General features: G+C 46.9%; 1 protein-coding gene across 1 annotated transcript in view; it reads right to left on the bottom strand.

Moving 5' to 3' along the window:
* TMEM214 (transmembrane protein 214) overlaps window positions 1-20,557 on the bottom strand; it is a 279,147-nt gene that overhangs the window by 154,007 nt on the left and 104,583 nt on the right. The window contains exons 10-11 of the mRNA XM_069233624.1: window positions 19,553-19,644; window positions 633-681 (exon numbers count right to left, since the gene is read on the bottom strand). Of these exons, the coding sequence (XP_069089725.1) occupies window positions 633-681; window positions 19,553-19,644 (141 nt within the window). The remainder of the gene's footprint in view (window positions 1-632; window positions 682-19,552; window positions 19,645-20,557) is intronic.

The raw sequence follows: 20,557 nt of genomic DNA on the forward strand, positions 1-20,557 counted from the left end.
GAGCCCTCTGAAATCTGAAGGTAGGAATGGCAGCTAGATAAGGTAACAGTTTTGAGCAGAGCTCTACTTGATGGCTCCTTCATCACACAACATGCAGTACATATATAAGCTATGGTGACCTCCAGGGGCAGTAGCACTTCCACTTCACTGCCTGAAGTTTGGGTAGCTGCAAATGAGGTGGATGTGCTACTAAACAAAGTGCTTAACACTGCTTTCTGTTTAAGATTATCAAGGATTCCGAGCCTGGCGCCTGGGAATGATTCACATGTATGAAAATATGTCTAGCGCCTCAAAATAAAAAGAAAAAACAATGCTCTAAGTAAAACAGTCACTGAAATGAAAGGAAAAAAAGGAAGAAAAAATGGCCATTTCATTAAAGCAGAATAGCAACAAAAGTTGCTTAAATAGTGGAAGAACCGGCTGACAAGCTGTTCCCTGCACCGGTAGGATCTTGGCTTGCTCACATTTCAAGTGCAGCATGTTTATTCTGGCTTTGCCTAAGGCTGCAGGCATTCCCAATTAGAACAGGCCAGAGTATTAAGTTAAACAGTAAGCTATCCTTTTGTTTGGACTTCAACACTATCAAATCTGGCACACTGAAAACCAAACAAATGGCATAATATCCCTTTTACCTTTCTGGAAGTTCCATTCCACGTTTCAGAAAGATGATTCAACAGCAAACTAGAAAAAGAAAACACAAGAAGTTGCGGTTAAGAGGAAGCAGTACCAACTTGTTACAGCACCAGCATCATTTTTCACCACCATTACGCTGATGTGTGCCAGCTAGAGGAAGACTGGAAAAAGTGTTACATTGTTTTAAAATTTGGAAGTCAAAAGATATCTGGCATGCCTACTTGCTTCCATCCACTCAATACGATACACCCTGTTTGTTTAATTCTGAATATTCGGGTGGTACAACAGAACATGATAATTTGCAGTACCAAGCTCTCGGAACAGTTGTCTAGGCCTTAAAGGTATGAGGCAAAGAAGAGGACAAATTACATTCCTGCTTCAAACAGTTAATTCTTCCTTTCAGTTCTTCACAAGCGACTGCTTCCAGCCACAACTATGATCAGAAAAAGATTCCCTAACAAGAAATCAGTATCTTTAAAAAGTACAATAAAGCCCCAGTCTGAGCATTTATTAGCATGCATACATCCAGGTACATGAGCCTGACAAGGCAGATGCTCCAAATAGAAGTATGGGTAGGTATTATGAAGAGATGGCAAAGACTAAGAGCATTAAATGTCCATGCAATAACTACCCCTTACTCAATTATCTAGCTTTCCCCTTCCTTCCCAACTGGAAAGCTGTCATTCCCAGATTGCTAATAATTGTGGAAGGGCGAGACAGCAGATGATGGACTGGGACAGAATAGGAAGCAGATCAGATACACAATAGTTATTGGTAAAAAGCTGCATTCGTTCGAGAAGATGCATCCAGGGTATAATGCTTAAAAAAAGGATTTGGAGTGTTCTTGGTTGCTGTTTTATAAGTGCCTGCAATCAGAACAAATCTTTGAAAGACACCAATGTTACTCTAATAGAATGAGAATACTCTTCAATGGGAGATCACACTCAGTGTGGTATAACATGGAGGTACAGGAGTCTAATGAACTGGCAACAGTGGCTTTGATTGGTGTATGTACAAATATATTGTTAGAAATGTTAAAAGTACGCTAAATACAGTCAGTCAATCAGAGAAGCATGGGGTCTAGGCTGGAAGAAATTAGGAACAAACATTGGCAAAGCCAATAGGTCTGGCGTTGACTGTCAGTCTTGTGGCAATTCTTGTTTTGTCGTGGTTTTGGCAAAATGTATTGTTTGAGTATTTGCAGAGCCTTCAGAAATAATTAAATTGCTACTGGCAAAAAAGTTTTTTTGTTCTCAAATAAACCACACATTACCACAGTACGCCCTGGCACTGATGGGGAACTACTTTGTGTGTGAAGTCGGCCAATGGCTAGTGTGGGCTAATACACTGATCCTTAATACATACTGGAGTGGGTGAAAGAAAACTGTGAATGACATCAACCACAAACTATTGGATGATGTGTCTGAAATCAGTATAAATTACGGTTATACACATAATTTTTGTAAAATTGAAAGACTCTGGCTAATGGACCTAAAAAAGTCAAATCAGTGTGGCATTGGGTGCAAGCCTCCTGCCTTTGAGACTGAATTAAAAGGGGGGGGGAGGGGGGGAGATAACTAAAAACATCAGAAGGAAGGAAGGAAGGGGAAAAAGGAAGGAAAGAATGAAGGAAGAGGATAACAATATAGAACAGTTTTACATGCACACAATATCATCTGGTATGCTGTGAAATAGCCACAGCCAGAAAAGCAAAGAACCCCAAAAGGAATTTACAACAGCATTGGCAGGAGATGGGATGTGATAAAGATGGAACGTGCATCAGAAGCGTCCTGCTATCCTAACAGGCCCTAAACACAGACACAACAGTAAAGTAATTATAAAATAAAAACAAAAACACTGGCACTGAAGGAAAGTACCTTGTGTGCAGATGTGTTCCTAGTGTGAGAGCAAAATGCATTCAGTCAAAGTGAAGTTAACCAGTGGCCATAGAAGGCTGCACTGCTGCCTCATTCTATATGCTGTAGTGGGTGGATGCAAAATGTTAATCACACAACTACATACCAATACATAGAGACGTGGCTGAAATAACCTAAATGTAAGTATATTATACATATTCTTGGCTAATGTCAGACCCAATTATTTCCTGATTACTGGAGACTTGAAATCCTATTCCTTCTCCTGTCCAGAAGTCAGATGCTTGCCATTTCTCCTGAGAGATGAACAAGTAACAAGAGCTGCCTTGTCAACAGACACATTTCATAAGATGCCAAATGTTCAAGTATATCTGACATATTTTAACCCCAGTAAGGAACCAAAAGCCTGATTTAGAGTTTGGTGGACAACTTACTCCGTCCCAATGTGACATCTCATCCAGCATTTTACATGTCATCGGAAATAATGCATTTATAATAACGCAGTCAAGACAAGACAACCATCATCTTTGTGACAGAGTACCCCATCTGCCAAACTCTATATCAGAACCTAAATTGTTTATGGTGAGGTTTGAGAGATAAAACACCTTCATGAGCTCTATTCAACACCTCATTCTTTGGTGAGAAATACATCAAATTTTATGAGAATTCATACTGAGGCAGAAATAGAACGTCTGAATCAATCTATCAAGATTCTTGTACTAGCTACTAATTAAGGGTGGAAAAAAGAACATTATTTGAAGTCTCCATCAGTTACTTAAATCCAGTGGAATTATTTCAAGAAACACACAATGGCAACGTTTTAATTTCAAGCTGAAGTGCCCAGAAGATTTATTGAAAAGCTATTCAAAACAGAGTAGAAGCCGCTAGGCAAAGACGAAACCAAGAAAATAGAGACACTGCTAATCAAGAACTCTAGAAGGACAGGCAGTGCTCCTCAGAGTAGGCTTATCACTACATACAGTGGAAAAGGAACGATTTACTTACGTTCAGTAACGCATTGTCTGGTAGAGAGGTACTCTAGTTGCAGATTCCTTACCTCAGAATTTCCACAGGCGTCAGACTGGATCCAGAGATTTTTCTTGAGCAGTACCCTTCGAGCAGGGTCAAGTGGCGTCGGTCAGCTCCGTGTCGTCACTGGCACAGTGCGCGCCTAAAATTATATTGTGGGTCCTATATAGGTGCCACTCCGGCGCACTGACGTCAGTTTCTTTTCATGACTTTCCATGCCAGAAGTGGGGAGCCATGAAGAACACAAAGAACTGGTGCAACAATACTAGGGCCCTGAAAAGGAAGTCCCTGTCCCTAAAAATAAGTTTGTAGGGTGGGAAGGATGGGTGGGTCGGTAAGAAATCTGGAACGAGAATAGGTCTCTATCAGATAATGAGTTACCAAAGGTAACTAACTTGATAATCTGATAGAGACTTCTAGTTGCACGTTCCTTACCTTAGAATAGATAACCAAGCAATACCATCCCCACAGGTAGATCTGCAAACCAAGATCATACTAGGAATTCCTGCAGGACCGAACAGGCAAAGTGCCTGTCCCTTTGGATCGGACTACTCAGGCAGCAGTGTTTGGGAAATGTAGGATGCTGGATCTGCATATACTATATCAAAATGAGATACAGTGTGCACAGAGTCCAGTGAATCTAGAAAGGCTTAACAGAGGCTAAAGTAGATAATACTAATGCTCTCTTTTGTGGTAGTATGGTTGAGCAGTTATGCTTATCAGAGGGTAGTGCAACGCATTTGTTGTACACACACACAGTAAGAAATGAGGCACACATTCAATGAATAACTACAGGCCAAAGTATTTATATAGGAAAAATAAAATGTGTTACTTTATTTCTAGAACCAAAAGATTCTTGTTGCAGGTAAGTACAGTTGTAAGTATGTATCAAGCATATGTATCAAATGTACTTTGTTTAGATTTGGCAAATACAACAGTTTACAGGGAAGTAACACTTTTCACTTTTAAAAGTTGGCAAGGGCAATCTTCATAGGAACCAATACAGTCCTAGGGGTGGAAAAACGTTAGAGAAGTTTTGAGGCAAGTATTCTACCTACACTTCCATTCTCCGGGGGTTAGGCTGTCCAGAGGTCAAAGTTTAGTTTGACCCCAAACACACACAGCCAGCAGCACTGTGCCGGAGGGGTGCAGAGGTCACAGTTTGTATCAGATTTAAAATGGGATCCTATGGAGACTGGGTGTACTCTGAAACAGATCTGTTTGCAGGTAAGCAACCGCGACTTCAGAGGGCAGTCCTGGGGTGTTTAGGTGAGCCAATAGAAGGTACTCAGGGGTCACAAAGATGCAGCAGGTTGGGCCCAGGGAGTCGGTTCCAGAAAATCAAAAGGACAAGGAGGGCAGCCTGTTGAATTTTGCTGGACTGTCGGTTGGATTCCCTAAGACGAGGGGGCTGCCGTTACAGGGGTTTCCTTAGACGTCGGGTATCTCTGTCAGATACAGTCGCATTCAGGGAGGGTCCTCTGGATTCAGGCTGCAGGTGTTGAGTTGGCCGGGAGGGGTCAACCCAGGGTGGACTCGAGGTCGGAATTGTCTGGAGACCTTCTTTAGACTGGTTGGCCACCTGGACTCAGGCCATGGCCAACACATGCAGTGTGGACAGGGCTGCTGTCAGGAGTTCTTGGTCCTCTGCTGAGTAGGCAGTCTCTGGGGGTTTGTAGAGGTAGCAGGTCCTGCAGGATGAGTCACCTTCTTGGTGCAGGGGTCTTTGAAGCTGCTGCCAGGCTGGTAGGGCTGGGGAAAGTCAGTTGTCGTCTGGAGTCTTCTCTGCTGGGGTCGGCTTAGCAGTCCTTCTTTCTTCTTGGTCGCCAGGAATCTGGTGATTAAGGTTCAGGGTGCCCCTAAATACTAGATTTAGGGGTGTTACAGAGCTCAGTAGCCAGTGGGCACTGACCCTGAGAGTGGCTACACCCCCATTGTGCCCAATCCCTTTGGGGAGCGGGGCACATTCCTAACCCTATTGGTCCCTGTCCTTCAAAACAAGACGGAGGATTTTGTGTGTGGGGGGGGGGGCTTGGGGTGTGTGTGTGTGGGGGGGGGGGGGGGAAGAGAGAGAGAGAGAGAGAGAGAGAGAGAGAGAGAGAGAGAGAGAGAGAGAGAGAGAGAGAGAGAGAGAGAGAGATAGATATACTTCAGCTCAGCTCAGCGGTGGTCCCAGCTGAAGTTTACTCCTACTTGTTTTTCATAATGTTCCCTGCTGGACCTACACCCAAAAGTGGGGCTTTGTCCGGGGGGGGGGGGGGGGGGGGGGGGATGAATCCCCACTAGCTGGAGTGCCCTGGGGCATTGAAACAGGAGGCCTGAGCCTCTGAGGCTCACCACCAAGTGTTTTAGTTTCTGCAGGGGTGAGGTGAGAAGCACCTGCACCCAGAGCAGGCTGAGTTTCTGACCCCAGAGAGCGCAAAGGCCCTCACCCAATGGGATCAGAAACTCATCTGCTAGTGGCTGGCTGGCACAGACTCGTCAGCCTGACACCAAATGGTTGGTTAGGGTAAAGGGGGCATCTCTAAGATGCCCTCAGTGCGCTTTTTACAATAAATCCAACACTAGCATTAGTGTGGGTTTATTGTGCTGAGACATTTGATACCAAACTTTTCAGTGGAGCCATTATGGAGGTGTGGAGTTCGTAATGACAAACTCCCAGCCCATGTACTCAGCAGGACTATACTGCACTTACGATGTAGAAGAATGGACTCAGACACTGTAGGGGCATATTGCTCATGCAGCTATGCCCTCACCTATGGTGTAGTGGACCCTGCTTTAGGGCTGTAAGGCCTGCTAGAGGGGTGACTTACTGTAGGAGGCTGGACTGGCTTGTAGTGGGTACCAAGGGGTACTTACACCTTGCACCAGGCCCAGGTATCCTTTATTAGTGTAGAGGGGTGTCTAGCAGCTTAGGCTGATAGAAAGGGTAGCTTAGCAGAGCAGCTTAGGCTGAACTAGGAGACGAGTGAAGCTCCTACTATACCACTGGTGTCATATGCACAATAACCTAAGAAAACACAATACACAGATATACTAAAAATAAAGGTACTTTATTTTTATGACAATATGCCAAAAGTATGTCAGTGAGTACCCTCAGTATGAGGATAGCAAATATACACAAGATATATGTACACAATACCAAAATATGCAGTAATAGCAATAGAAAACAGTGCAAACAATGTATAGTCACAATAGAATGCAATGGGGGCACATAGGGATAGGGGCAACACAAACCATATACTCTAGAAGTGGAATGCGAACCACGAATTGACCCCAAACCTATATGACCTTGTAGAGGGTCGTTGGGACTGTAAGAAAACAGTGAGGGTTAGAAAAATAGCCCACCCCAAGACCCTGAAAAGTGGGTGCAAAGTGCAACTAAGTTCCCCAGAGAGCACAGAAGTCGTGATAGGGGAATTCTGCAAGGAAGACCAACACCAGCAATGCAACAACGATGGATTTCCTGACGAGAGTACCTGTGGAACAAGGGGACCAAGTCCAAAAGTCACGATCAGGTCGGGAGTGGGCAGATGCCCAGGAAATGCCAGCTGTGGGTGTAAAGAAGCTGCCACCGGATGGTAGAAGCTGTGGATTCTGCAAGAACGACAAGGGCTAGAAACTTCCCCTTTGGAGGATGGATGTCCCACGTCGTGAAGAGTCGTGCAGAGGTGTTTCCGTGCAGAAAGACCGCAAACAAGCCTTGCTAGCTGCAAGGGTCGCGGTTAGGGTTTTTGGATGCTGCTGTGGCCCAGGAGGGACCAGGATGTCGCCAATTGCGTGAGGGGACAGAGGGGGCGCCCAGCAAGACAGGGAGCCCTCTCAGAAGCAAGCAGCACCCGCAGAAGTGCCGGAACAGGCACTACGAAGTGGAGTGAACCTGAGCTCACCCGAAGTCACAAAAGAGGGTCCCACGACGCCGGAGGACAACTCAGGAGGTCGTGCACTGCAGGTTAGAGTGCCGGGGACCCAGGCTTGGCTGTGCACAAAGGAAATCCTGGAAGAGTGCACAGGAGCCGGGGTAGCTGCAAAACACGCGGTTCCCAGCAATGCAGTCTAGTGTGGGGAGGCAAGGACTTACCTCCAAACTTGGACTGAAGAGTCACTGGACTGTGGGAGTCACTTGGACAGAGTTGCTGAGTTCAAGGGACCTCGCTCGTCGTGCTGAGAGGAGACCCAGAGGACCGGTGATGCAGTTCTTTGGTGCCTGTGGTTGCAGGGGGAAGATTCCGTCGACCCACGGGAGATTTCTTCGGAGCTTCTAGTGCAGAGAGGAGGCAGACTACCCCCACAGCATGCACCCACCAGGAAAACAGTTGAGAAGGCGGCAAGATCAGCGTTACAAGGTCGCAGTAGTCATCTTTGCTACTTTGTTGCAGTTTTGCAGGCTTCCAGCGCGGTCAGCAGTCTATTCCTTGGCAGAAGGTGAAGAGAGAGATGCAGAGGAACTCTGATGAGCTCTTGCATTCGTTATCTAAAGAATTCCCCAAAGCAGAGACCCTAAATAGCCAGAAAAGGAGGTTTGGGTACTTAGGAGAGAGGATAGGCTAGTAACACCTGAAGGAGCCTATCAGAAGGAGTTTCTGACGTCACCTGCTGGCACTGGCCACTCAGAGCAGTCCAGTGTGCCAGCAGCACCTCTGTTTCCAAGATGGCAGAGGTCTGGAGCACACTGGAGGAGCTCTGGGCACCTCCCAGGGGAGGTGCAGGTCAGGGGAGTGGTCACTCCCCTTTCCTTTGTCCAGTTTCGCGCCAGAGCAGGGCTGGGGGATCCCTGAACCGGTGTAGACTGGCTTATGCAGAGATGGGCACCATCTGTGCCCATCAAAGCATTTCCAGAGGCTGGGGGAGGCTACTCCTCCCCAGCCCTGATACCTTTTTCCAAAGGGAGAGGGTGTAACACCCTCTCTCTGAGGAAGTCCTTTGTTCTGCCTTCCTGGGCCAAGCCTGGCTGGACCCCAGGAGGGCAGAAACCTGTCTGAGGGGTTGGCAGCAGCAGCAGCTGCAGTGAAACCCCGGGAAAGGTAGTTTGGCAGTACCCGAGTCTGAGCTAGAGACTCGGGGGATCATGGAATTGTCTCCCCAATGCCAGAATGGCATTGGGGTGACAATTCCATGATCTTAGACATGTTACATGGCCATGTTCGGAGTTACCATTGTGACATATGTATAGTGCACGCGTGTAATGGTGTCCCCGCACTCACAAAGTCCGGGGAATTTGCCCTGAACAATGTGGGAGCACCTTGGCTAGTGCCAGGGTGCCCACACACTAAGTAACTTTGCACCCAACCTTTACCAGGTAAAGGTTAGACATATAGGTGACTTATAAGTTACTTAAGTGCAGTGGTAAATGGCTGTGAAATAACATGGACGTTATTTCACTCAGGCTGCACTGGCAGGCCTGTGTAAGAATTGTCAGATCTCCCTATGGGTGGCACAAGAAATGCTGCAGCCCATAAGGATCTCCTGGAACCCCAATACACTGGGTACCTCAGTACCATATACTAGGGAATTATAAGGGTGTTCCAGTATGCCAATGTAAATTGGTAAAATTGGTCACTAGCCTGTTAGTGACAATTTGGAAAGAAATGAGAGAGCATAACCACTGAGGTTCTGGATAGCAGAGCCTCAGTGAGACAGTTAGTCATAACACAGGTAACACATACAGGGCACACTTATGAGCACTGGGGCCCTGGCTGGCAGGGTCCCAGTGACACATACAACTAAACCAACATATATACAGTGAAATATGGGGGTAACATGCCAGGCAAGATGGTACTTTCCTACACTTACCTATGCCACAGGCAGTGGTTTGTGGGCATGGCAACCTGAGAAGGATGCCATGTCGACTTTGCCCTTTTTTTTTTCCACCAACACACACAAGCTGCAATGGCAGTGTGCATGTGTTTGGTGAGGGGTCCCTTAGGGTGTTACAAAGCATGCTACAGTTTAGGGCAAGAACACTGGCGCTGTGACCTGGTTAGCAGGAACCCAGCACACACACTGTCAAGTTAGCATCAATATCATGCAAAACTTGTGTGGTGGGTTGGGGGGCTTGAGGAGTGGTAACCATGACAAAAGGAGCACTTTCCTATAGGAAACGTGTGCAGTGATGCCCACATTGCTGCCTGACATATGCCCAGGACTGCAATTCTGCGATCTAATGCAGTGGTTGCAGCTGTTGCTCTGGTAGTGTGAGCACGCAAACCCTGCAGGGGTCGGTTTTTAGCCAATGTGTAGCACACTTTAATGCAGAGAACAACTCATTTGGAGAGGGTCCTTTTCTGCACTGCCCAGCCTTTCTTCACATCCACAAAACCAATAAAGAGTTGATGATCCACCTGGAACTCTTTGGTTCGATCAAGGTAGAACACCAATGCTCTTTTTGGGTCCTGGCAGTGGAGTCTTTCCTCATCCTTAGAAGGGTGAGGGGATGCGTAAAATATATGCAAGGTAATAAATTGACTTACATGAAAGGGACTAACCACCTTAGGGAGGAATGACGCCCTAGTGCCAGGATAGATGGTGAGGTATGGAGCCTTAAATGATCAGGCCTGCAGCTCACCCTGACACAAGAAAAGCTGTTTTCAGGGTCCGGAGTCTGAGAGGACAATTGTGTTTCGGCTCAATGGAGTGCACATGAGGAAAGTCAGCACCAAATTCAAATTCCACTGGTGCATGATAAATGGGGAGGGAGGAAACATGTTGGTAAGGCCCTTAAGGAACCGATTAACAATACAAGACTTAAACAAGGAGGGTTGATCGGGTAATCTAAAACATACAGATATGACAGAGAGAAAACCTTTGAGGGTGCCCAAAACACAACTCTGCTGGGCCAAAGAAAGGATAAACAAAAGGACCTCAGACAGAGGGGCAGAGAGGAGTCAACAGATTTGTCTGTACAGCAAGCCACGAATTTATGCAAATGACAGGCGTATGCCGTTTTTGCAGCGAGTCACCTGCCTGCTGAGATAACCTTACAAGCTTCGGGTGGAAGGTCAAAAGCGGTCTTCTGCCACCACTCAAGCTCCAGGCAAGACGGCGGAGACTTGACAGGCTCAGATGGCGGACCTTCTCATACTCCTGTAAAAAGAAGATCCCCTGAAGGGCTAGTAGGATCAGAGAATCGATGGCCATGCTCCACAGGTCAGAATACCAGACTCTTCATGCCCAGTCCAGAGCTACAAGGATCACTTGAACCCGGTTGTTTCTGATATTCTTGAGAACTCTGAGCAGAAGTGGTACGTGTGGAAAGGCATACAGGAGGTCTGACCTCCACTTGAGATGAAAAGCGTCACCAAGCGAGTGCTGTCTTGGAAACTCCAACGTGCAAAACTGCTCACATTATGGGTCCTCTGTGGAGGAGAAGAGATCTAACCAAGGCTTTCCCCACTGCTAAAAGAGACCTTGCGCCACCTCTGGATGGAGACTCCATTCACGATCAACCAGGCACTTTTGGGTGAGTTTGTCTACCCTGGCATTCAGAGAGCCCGCCAGGTGCTGAACCACAAAGGAAAATGCCCTGGCCTTCCAGCCATGTCGAGAGGTGCAGAGCTACCCGACAAAGGGTCCACGATCCCACAGCTCCCTGCTTGTTGCAGTACCACGTGACAGTGGTGTTGTCGATGGACCTGCATTGCTTTCCCTTTGAGAGAGGAAAGAAATGCTTTCAGTGCCAGTCGGATCGCCAGGTGCTACAACAGGTTGATGTGGACTCTGGACTCTTCCAGGGACCAGATGGCTCTGATATCTGTCTCTTCCATGTGGCTGCCCCACCCCAGGAGTGACTTATCTGTCACTACTGTCAGATCTGGTCGAAGAAGGGAGAGGGATCTGCCTCTGACCCAATCGCAGTTCGTGAGCCATAACTGCAGATACTGCGCAGGGTCCTCTGAGATCTGGACCATGTCGGAGACATTCCTCTGATGCTGCACCCACTGGAACTTTAGGTCTGACTGCAGAGCTCACATATGCCATCTGTCATGTTGCACCAGCAGGATGCAGGAGCCATGAGGCCTAGCTGCCTCACCTTGTTTCTCACCCAAATCCAGGATAGAGGCCGAAACACTGATATCATAGCCTGAATATCCTGAACTCGCCATTTGAGAGGATAAGCCTGAAACTGCAGTGTGTCCAGAACAGCTCCAATGAAGGAGAGCGTCAGAGGGATTGAGGTGCGACTTCGGCACATTGACAGCGAACCCTAGTGAATACAGGAGCTCCGCCTTAGCCTGGAGGTAGGAGATAACAGCCTGGGGCCAGCCTACCTTCAACAGCCAGTCGTCAAGGTAGGGGAAGACTGAGACCCTTGACCTTTGCAGATGAGCTGCAACCACCATCATCACCTTGGTGAACACAGGAGGGGCCGCTGGTAAAGCCAAAGAAGAGCATGGTAAACTGAAAGTGCTTGTGGCCTACCGTGAACCACAAGTAACGTCTGTGGGCAGGCAGGACGGGGATGTGAAAATAAGCATCCGTCAAGTCCAACGCTACCATCTAGTCTCCTGGGTCCAGAGCAGATCAAACCTGAGCTGGAGTGAGCATTCTGAACTTCTCCTTTTTGAGGAAGAGATTGAAAGGCCCAAGGTCTAGGATAGGACGCAGGCCCTTGTCCTTTTTGGGCACCAGAAAGTAACAGGAATAACAACCACGTCCTACTTCTGGGACATGGACCCTCTCTATTGCTCCCTTGGCCAAGAGAGCTGTAACCTCCTCGTGAAAAAGTGCCAAGAGATCCTCCATCATCCGATTGTAGGATGGTGGCATGGATGGAGGGGTAGTCACAAAGAGGAGGGAGTATCTTCTTCGGACTATTTGCAGAACCCACTTGTCTGACATGATGGACTGCCAGCGGAGCAGGTGATGGTGAATCCTGCCTCCACCTGGTCCCTGGTGGGGCAGCGTCGGACTGTGTCCCATAATGTCTGGGTATAACGGCCCAAAAGGCATGCAGTGTTCATGGACTGCAATGCCAGGCTGGTGGAAGAGAATTTTTTTTGCCCAAGTTGGTCCAGCCTCTTGGATTCCCTATCCGGGGGTGTAGCAGTGAATGCACCTGGGGACGTACAGGCTTGGATAACCAAGCTCTCGGTGGGGTGTTGCGTCAGGAACGCTGGGTAATTAGGAGCAGGCCTATGGCGGAGGGTAACTGTCCTCTTCACAGGAGTGACTGTGCTAGGTTTGGACCAGATACCCAGCAGGACATCTGTAAGGGCTTCACTAACAGGCAAAAGGGGTTCAGAGGAGGAGGCCCCAGATTAAAAAGAAGGTTGAGGACCTCAGACACCCTTTGCGCCAACAAGGAATAGGATGCTCACCCCTCCCTAGCCACCGTGCAGGGAGAACGCATGCCAGTGTCAGGTGAAGTCTTGAAACCACTGGCCTCACCATGGTCCATCCGCCAGTCCTCAGATTCCGGTAGCTGGCATTCTAAAGGGTCCAGTTACCCCTCCCAACCATCACCCTACCCCAAGCCATAGGATCAAGGGTCAGGATACAACATAGGGGGGGAAGGTCCCTGCCAAAGTCCGAGTCAGTGTCGCGCTAAGTTGTTCTGGCTCCAAGTCGGTAATAAGGATGGTGCATGGGTGGCGTCGGGATAGTTGATTTTGGAACCAAAGTCGGGGAAGTTCAAAGTGGCACGACCAAATATGGTACAGATCTAGGAACAGATGCATGGGTCCCCCCTGGACCGGAGGCTAGAGCCACCGGCGCAAAACCCGAGGGGGACCCTTCCAACTCTGGAGGGCACGAAGGCGCTCCAGTGGAGTCAGACTGCCCAAATATGCGGCGCATGGCCTCAAAAGTCTTGCAGTTAGGCAAGGGTCCCTTCAGTTACCGAAAACTTGGGGAAACACAGAGTCTACCCAGGAGCAGGCTCCGAGTATGGAGGCCTAGAACGCTGATTCTCCTTGTCCCTCATGTCATCAGCAAATGGATGGGGTGAAGTCTAAGAACGCTTGCTCTTCTTCAACTTCTTCTTGAGCCCGTTACCTGACCATCCCAAGGACTTGTAGTGGGACGAAGAAGAGTGGGGGCTCCACAACCAATCTTGGGACCTTCATCTCTATGGAGAGTGGAAGCGATGCAGAACACAGTGCCAGGCCGCCAGAAGCTTTAGGGACCGCTCCTTCAAAGCCTTGGGATTCTTGGCCCAGCACTCAGAGCATGACTTGGGGTTGTGGTTGCACTCCAGACATCACAAGCACACAAGGAGTCTATCCGTCACAGACATCGCCAGATGACAGGATACGCAGGGCATGAATCCGTTCTTCCGTGAAGACATTCCTTAATGCACCAGGAGTGTCAAGACTCAACAAAACTTCAACAAAAGTCGTAAAAGTTTCAGTCAAGAAATGGCTGAGAAGTAGGTCTTCTTTGGATCTACATTAGGCTGGCACAGATTGGAAAAAAACGGACATCAACGCACCAAGGTGGGGCCTTTATAGGACCTGCAACGTCATATCCGGAGTGCACAACGCACACTGGTGACAGGCCGACCAATGCCATCTGACGGCTTGCAGGGGTACTGCTCAAGAAAAGTCTCTGTATCCAGGCTGATGCTGGGGGAATTTCTAAGGTAGGGAATCTGCAACTAGAAGTCTCTATCAGACAGTGGGAGATGAGAAGAATCATCCACAAACATTGGCATCTTAAGAAAAAGGACCCCCAGTATTGACAAAGATGTCCCTAATAAACTTGGAGTAACTTTCAGGAATTCGAGGTCAATGGAAGATGATCTAGTTAAGTCCAGTCCCAAAACGGTAGAGAAACCAAACTGTTTAGGAAAAAGTTGGGGATTCATGAAATGCAACAAATCTAAGGCTTGCCAATTTGGAACCAATAAGACTAAACTTAGCACTTTATACAACATTATAATTAGGTGGCGCAATGAGATAAAAACTAAAGCTTAAAAAACAAAAACACTGCAATCCACCAGTTATAGTCTTGTGAACAAAGACGTGCACCTCACCCTGTTTATAACCTCACATATTGCATCACACACTACCATGATGTAAGCAGCAGTGGGCTGGTGTCCACCTCTCCCACTGAGCACAGCATTTGCTAGTACTGGCCCTACACACACCCCACTGCGGGCACCCAATCCAGCTGAACAAGTGCTGCATTGGGTTGCCCCAACATCCAAACAACTGCAGGTAGCTAACTCCCACTGCGCACATCCAAAGGCAATGTTGGGCACCAGCCCGGAATTAGGTGCAGAGCTTGGCTGGTGCATTGCATGGTTACTGGTCAGAGGCTAGACCCTGTGGTCAATCCCTGAAAAGCTGTACCCAGAGAAGCCCCCAGTGATGTACTACAGGACAAAAAAAAAAAAGGAGAAGAGTCAGATGTTTCTAAGCAATTATACAGGCCATAGGATGGTTGCAAGGTCTGGCCTCTGGCCAGTCTCTGCATCCAAATTCCCACAGGCATCCACACTCCAGCCATGCCCTGTACCCATGTCACCTCAAGTGCCCAGCCCCCCCCCCCCCCCCAACTCCCTTTGCTGCACTACAGGCATCTTCTGTGGTTTGCAATGGGTTGGGGCCCTGAACTGCACTGTGTCCAGAAGAAAGGGAGCTTCTTAGATGGAGTCAGGTACGACTTCAGCAGGTTCATAGTGAACCACTGCAAATGCAGGAGGTTCGCTGTAGTCTGAAGTGGGGAGACTACTGCCTAGGGCGAACCCGCCTTCAACAGCCAGTCACTGAGGTAGGGGAAGACTGTAAACCCCAACCTCCGCAGATGAGCAGCAACCACTGCCATCACTTTCATGAACACCCGAGAGGCGCTGATAAGGCTGTAAAGGAGCACCGCAAACTGAAAGTGCTCTTCGACCAGCGTGAACTGCATGTAACATCTGTGGGCAGGCAGGACAGTAATGGGGAAATATGCATCATGCAAGTCCAACGTAAGCATCCAGCCCCCCCCCCGCCTCCCCTCATCCCCACTGCCCCCCGCCCCCCCTCAACCCCACCCCCCCTGCCCCCCACCCCACCCCCCCCCCTTGCACCTCCCCCACCCCCACCCCCCTTGGGGGGGGGGGGGGAACTGGACCTGGGTCTACCAGGTAATGATGCAATTTTTCAGAAACACAGTTACTTAATAGACGTTATTTCATAATAAGGTTATAAAGCTGATCATAGTCTAGCACCCTGTTCGCTTTTAACCAGCCACATAGTGATTTTACTAAGAAGTCAATAAAATCTACCCAGGACTGACTAGAGGGTTTTCGAGTCTCCCTGAACCTGATCCTGCACTTCTCAGTGGTGAGTCCAAAGTTCTCGATCAGGGTATCCTCCCTTTGGTCAAAGAACTCAGAATCTGCCTCATTCAGTGTCAGGAGCCTATCCCTATACTTTCCTGAAACAGCTACCAGAACAAAAAACCCCAATACGTTTGGCTGAGTTTCCTCATTTTACAAGCCTACTCAAAGGCTGCAAACCATTTAGTAATATCTTCTGTATATTTTGGGACAATCCCTTTGGGGAACTTAGGGTCAAAAGTTTCTTCGTTCTCTTTTTTTAAAATTTTGCTGCCACCAGAGATGGGTCCTATGCTCATCTCAGCATCCCCACCCTGTCCTAAATGTAGCTTACAAGTTAAAGATCCCGATGTGCTACTGCCATATACACCTGCTGCCCAATAGCTCTTTCCTTTGCTATAGCTAAGAGTTTAGCCACCAAGGCTATCCTCTTAATTAGTATTTGAAGATCAGCATCTTCACGGTCTAGATCTTCTGGGGTACTGTCAGAAGTGCTGTTACTCTCAGTGGGATTGCTGAGTGGGAGTCATCCTCTTCAACATCCTCTTCCCCATTCTCTTTATGGGATTCTTAACCTGCCATGTCTCCATCATTTTCTGATATCAACTCGTGCAGTTGTGCTTTAGTAGGTTTAGACCCCTAGGCAAGTTTTCATGCTTCACAGAGGGCTTTAAGTTGGACCAACTTAAGTTTTTTGCCGGGGCCCAAGTTGAGCTCCTGGGATGTACCTGCTGCCTCAGTTATGGTTTTAAAACAGGTTGGACCTGATTAGAAGCTAAAAAAAATACAATTCTAAAATCTACTTCTAAAAGGGCCTAACTAAATCGAGTAGTTTTAAATTCTGAAGAAAAATCAGCAGGCCTGTCACAGCACCCCACCCTGTCCCAAATGTAGCTTACAAGTTAAAGATCACAATGTGCTACTGTCATATACACCTGCTGACCAATGGGTGTTAAAATAATAAATTATTAAGTCCAAAAAATGGCAAGGCACCATCCACAATGTATAAATCACATATATCCATTATGTTCAATTGTTCTCTTTTATTCATGTTCTTCACATCAGGATTCCAATTCATGTAACATACAGATACAACCAGCCAACGCATTTCATCTACTAATTTAGACTTCTTCAGGGCACAAGTATTCTCAAAATTATGCATAAACCTGTTGAGTAATATTTCACAGAGGTAGTGGCCTCCAGATACATTTTCTCTCATTGATTCCCAGGACAACCCATATTCTGGGCTTCGATATTGTTTGCCGCAGGGTCAGGCACCTTTGTATGTGCCGAACAAGTGGCTGGGGGCCATAGCCCACCTCACCACTACAATTCCAAATGATGAAAAAGTTTTACATTCTAAGCAGTTTAGACTGGGGGACTTAACACATGGCCCTAATAGTTAATTTTTAAACAATTTAGAAAAATTGAAACTGGAAACATTGTTTTAAACTAAAGACAATTTTGGATTCCTTAGTGCAATCACTTATTAACCGAGTGGTACAGCAAACGTCTAGCCTTTTATCCGACCACTGCGCTACCACTGTAGAAAGCTGCCTCTTTATATAGTATATCAAAATGGGGTATAAAGCGCAAAGAGTCCAGTTATTTATTTAAAAGTGGACAGGGCTTTCTGTAGCAAACCTAAGGTGCTCTCTTAAGAGGGCAGTGTGGTCGTGCAGCTTTAAGCTTATCAGAGAGGTGTGTTACACATTTGCTGCATGCATACATTCAATAAATGATATACACGATTCAATAAGGAGATCAACACCAATTTATAAAAATAACATTTATCTTTATATAATTTTGGGCATCAAGAGTATCACGATCAGGTAAGTACGCTTCAAGTTATGAATTTTTACAGGTTTGAAAAATTACAATTTCTGAAGCGGTAATGTTATCCTAGGTAGAAAAGGTATATACTGCATACAGGTACTGTACAGTGACTTACACGACCAATCTTCTGGGGTTCAGTCTCTCCACCGGCTCTGCTTTGGATCCAGCAAGGGATCCATGGGACCCAATTAACGCAGAGGGCGAACCTGCCGGTGTGGGTCCAGTTGGGGGCCCTCCCACATCCAAGGGGCCCAAAGGCACTTCAGAGGGGACAGGCTGACCAAATATGAGGCGGATAAGCTCCTAAAACTCCTTCAGTTGGGTGGAGGTAGCTCCTGCTTCCTGTGGACTCCACTTCAGGTTCCACCGATTTGCGGGACCTGGAGTGCAAGGGCTCCCAAGTCTTGTTGGAAGACTTTGCTGGACGCAGCAGAGTTGAAGGCCTCTTCAACCTCTGACTTCTCATGTTTGTGGGAATTACAAGACTTTCTTGAAAACTTTTAGTGCGGCGACAACCGTCAGGACGGGCCCCACAAGCGATTCCGGGACCTTCTGCGCAAATGTGACATTCAGCGTGAAAGTCGGCAGACATAAAGCAGTGAGGAGCCTGAGGGATTGCTCCCCCAGTGTCTTGGGATATGCGGTTTAGCAGTCCTTGTCGGTCTTGAGTCGTGGTCCAGCTCTAATCACCACAAACAAATCGAGTTGGGATCTGTTACCGACATTTGCCTGTGCCAGGCCCTACATGGTTTGAAACTAGCCAGTTTCTTAAGTGACATGACTTCACACCAGGAGAAAATGCTACAAAAAGTTAGAGACAGAGGGGTGACTTAGACCAGATCCACGCCATCAGGCATGGAACGGAAAGAAATGACTGCAGAGTACCAAGGTGGCACCTATATTAGACCTGCGCATGTCACTTCCAGCATGGATGGCACCAAATCTAACACCACCTTGCCGGGCACACAAGGGTACTGTTCAAAAATGTTCTGGATCCAGTCTGATCCTATCAGGTAGAGTAAAGAGAAAGACAACTTCATCCTTCCTCTTAGGCACCTACACTGCATTCACAAACAAGGATTATCATTGCATTAGTGCAGTGCATTCGGGATCTAGTATAAAGGATGAAACAATTAGTATTGCAGAATTCAGTGTAAACTTGGTTTTTACACCTGGAAGGATTAGTAATAACTCCATCTTGTTATATTCACTGATATTCATGAACACAACTGAACTGCCAGCTCTTCTCCACCATCCGGAGATAGGACATAGGATATGAATAAAACGGGCCAAACTTGATTTGTGAATTGATTCTAAAGGTGGTTGCTACAATTTGACCCGAGAAGAAGGCCTTCTGATGGAGAGAAAGAGCCCACAGGCAATATTTTTTATAATATTTATAATATTTGTTTGAAAGATGCTTGCGAAGGACTCTTTCAGTGACTAGGGTAAGTTTGTGCATTGTGCTCTAGGTAGAGTACCTAATTTGTTCTTTTTCTAGATCTATTCATATAAATGCAAGTAAGATAAAATGCTTACGAAGAAAGGAAACCAAAAAAGGTGTTGTGACTCAAAGATAAATACTCAGTGCCTCCTTAGTAAGTCTGTAAAAAACAATGTTTTTTCTAAGAACTGTGATGCCATTTGAGAAATCTGCGAGCAAGGTCACAAAAAACATAAATCCACTTTTATTTGATTCATTACAGTTTCGTGCACATTAGCTGAGGGGATTCGTTGGCAGTCCAAAAAAGGCAATTTAACTCCCAGAGTTCAATTTTGCTATGAGCTACAGAAATGCAGATGGACTGCAAATACCATCCACCCACACACACACACACACACTTTAACCAATACATAACACAAATCAAAGATTTAAAGAAAGAAGTCAGTTGACAAATATTAAAATCGTACATACCCAGACTGTGAAAGATGTTTTGTATATAGCTGGCGCCAAACGCTGAAGCTCAGAGGGTCCAAGTTCAGGCACTCTGTCAAACAATTCAAAAGCTACATGTAGAAAAAAAGCAATTAATTTGTTTAAGTAATGAAAATGTCACTTACCCAGTGTACATCTGTTCGTGGCATCAGTCGCAGTAGATTCGCATGTTCTGCAATAGCTCGCCATCTGGTGTTGGGCCGGAGTGTTACAAGTTGTTTTTCTTCGAAGAAGTCTTTCGAGTCACGGGACCGAGTGACTCCTCCTTTTGTCTCCATTGCGCATGGGCGTCGACTCCATCTTCGATTGTTTTTCCCCCGCAGAGGGTGAGGTAGGAGTTGAATTGTAGTAATAGTGCCCATGCAATGGAGTGACTAAGTATGCACCTATTTAAGGTTGAGATGATACATATATAAATAATTGAAGGTAACTTCCAAACTGCTACAGGCTCCCGGGGAGGCGGGTGGGCACATGCGAATCTACTGCGACTGATGCCACGAACAGATGTACACTGGGTAAGTGACATTTTCAGTTCGATGGCATCTGTCGCTGTAGATACGCATGTTCTGCATAGACTAGTAAGCAGTTATTTCCCCAAAAAGCGGTGGATCAGCCTGTAGGAGTGGAAGTAGTCTGAAATAATGTTCTTAATACGGCTTGACCTACTGTGGCTTGTTGTGCGGATAACACGTCTACACAGTAGTGCTTGGTGAATGTGTGAGGCGTAGACCATGTGGCTGCCTTACATATTTCTTGCATTGGGATGTTTCCTAGAAAGGCCATGGTAGCACCTTTCTTTCTGGTTGAGTGTGCCCTTGGTGTAATGGGCAGCTGTCGTTTAGCTTTAAGGTAGCAGATTTGGATGCATTTAACTATCCATCTGGCTATACCTTGTTTTGAAATTGGGTTTCCTGCATGAGGTTTTTGAAATGCAATAAAGAGTTGTTTAGTCTTTCTGATGTTTTTTGTTCTGTCAATGTAATA

Source organism: Pleurodeles waltl, chromosome 5 (assembly GCF_031143425.1).
Source record: "Pleurodeles waltl isolate 20211129_DDA chromosome 5, aPleWal1.hap1.20221129, whole genome shotgun sequence".
Lineage (NCBI taxonomy): Eukaryota > Metazoa > Chordata > Amphibia > Caudata > Salamandridae > Pleurodeles > Pleurodeles waltl.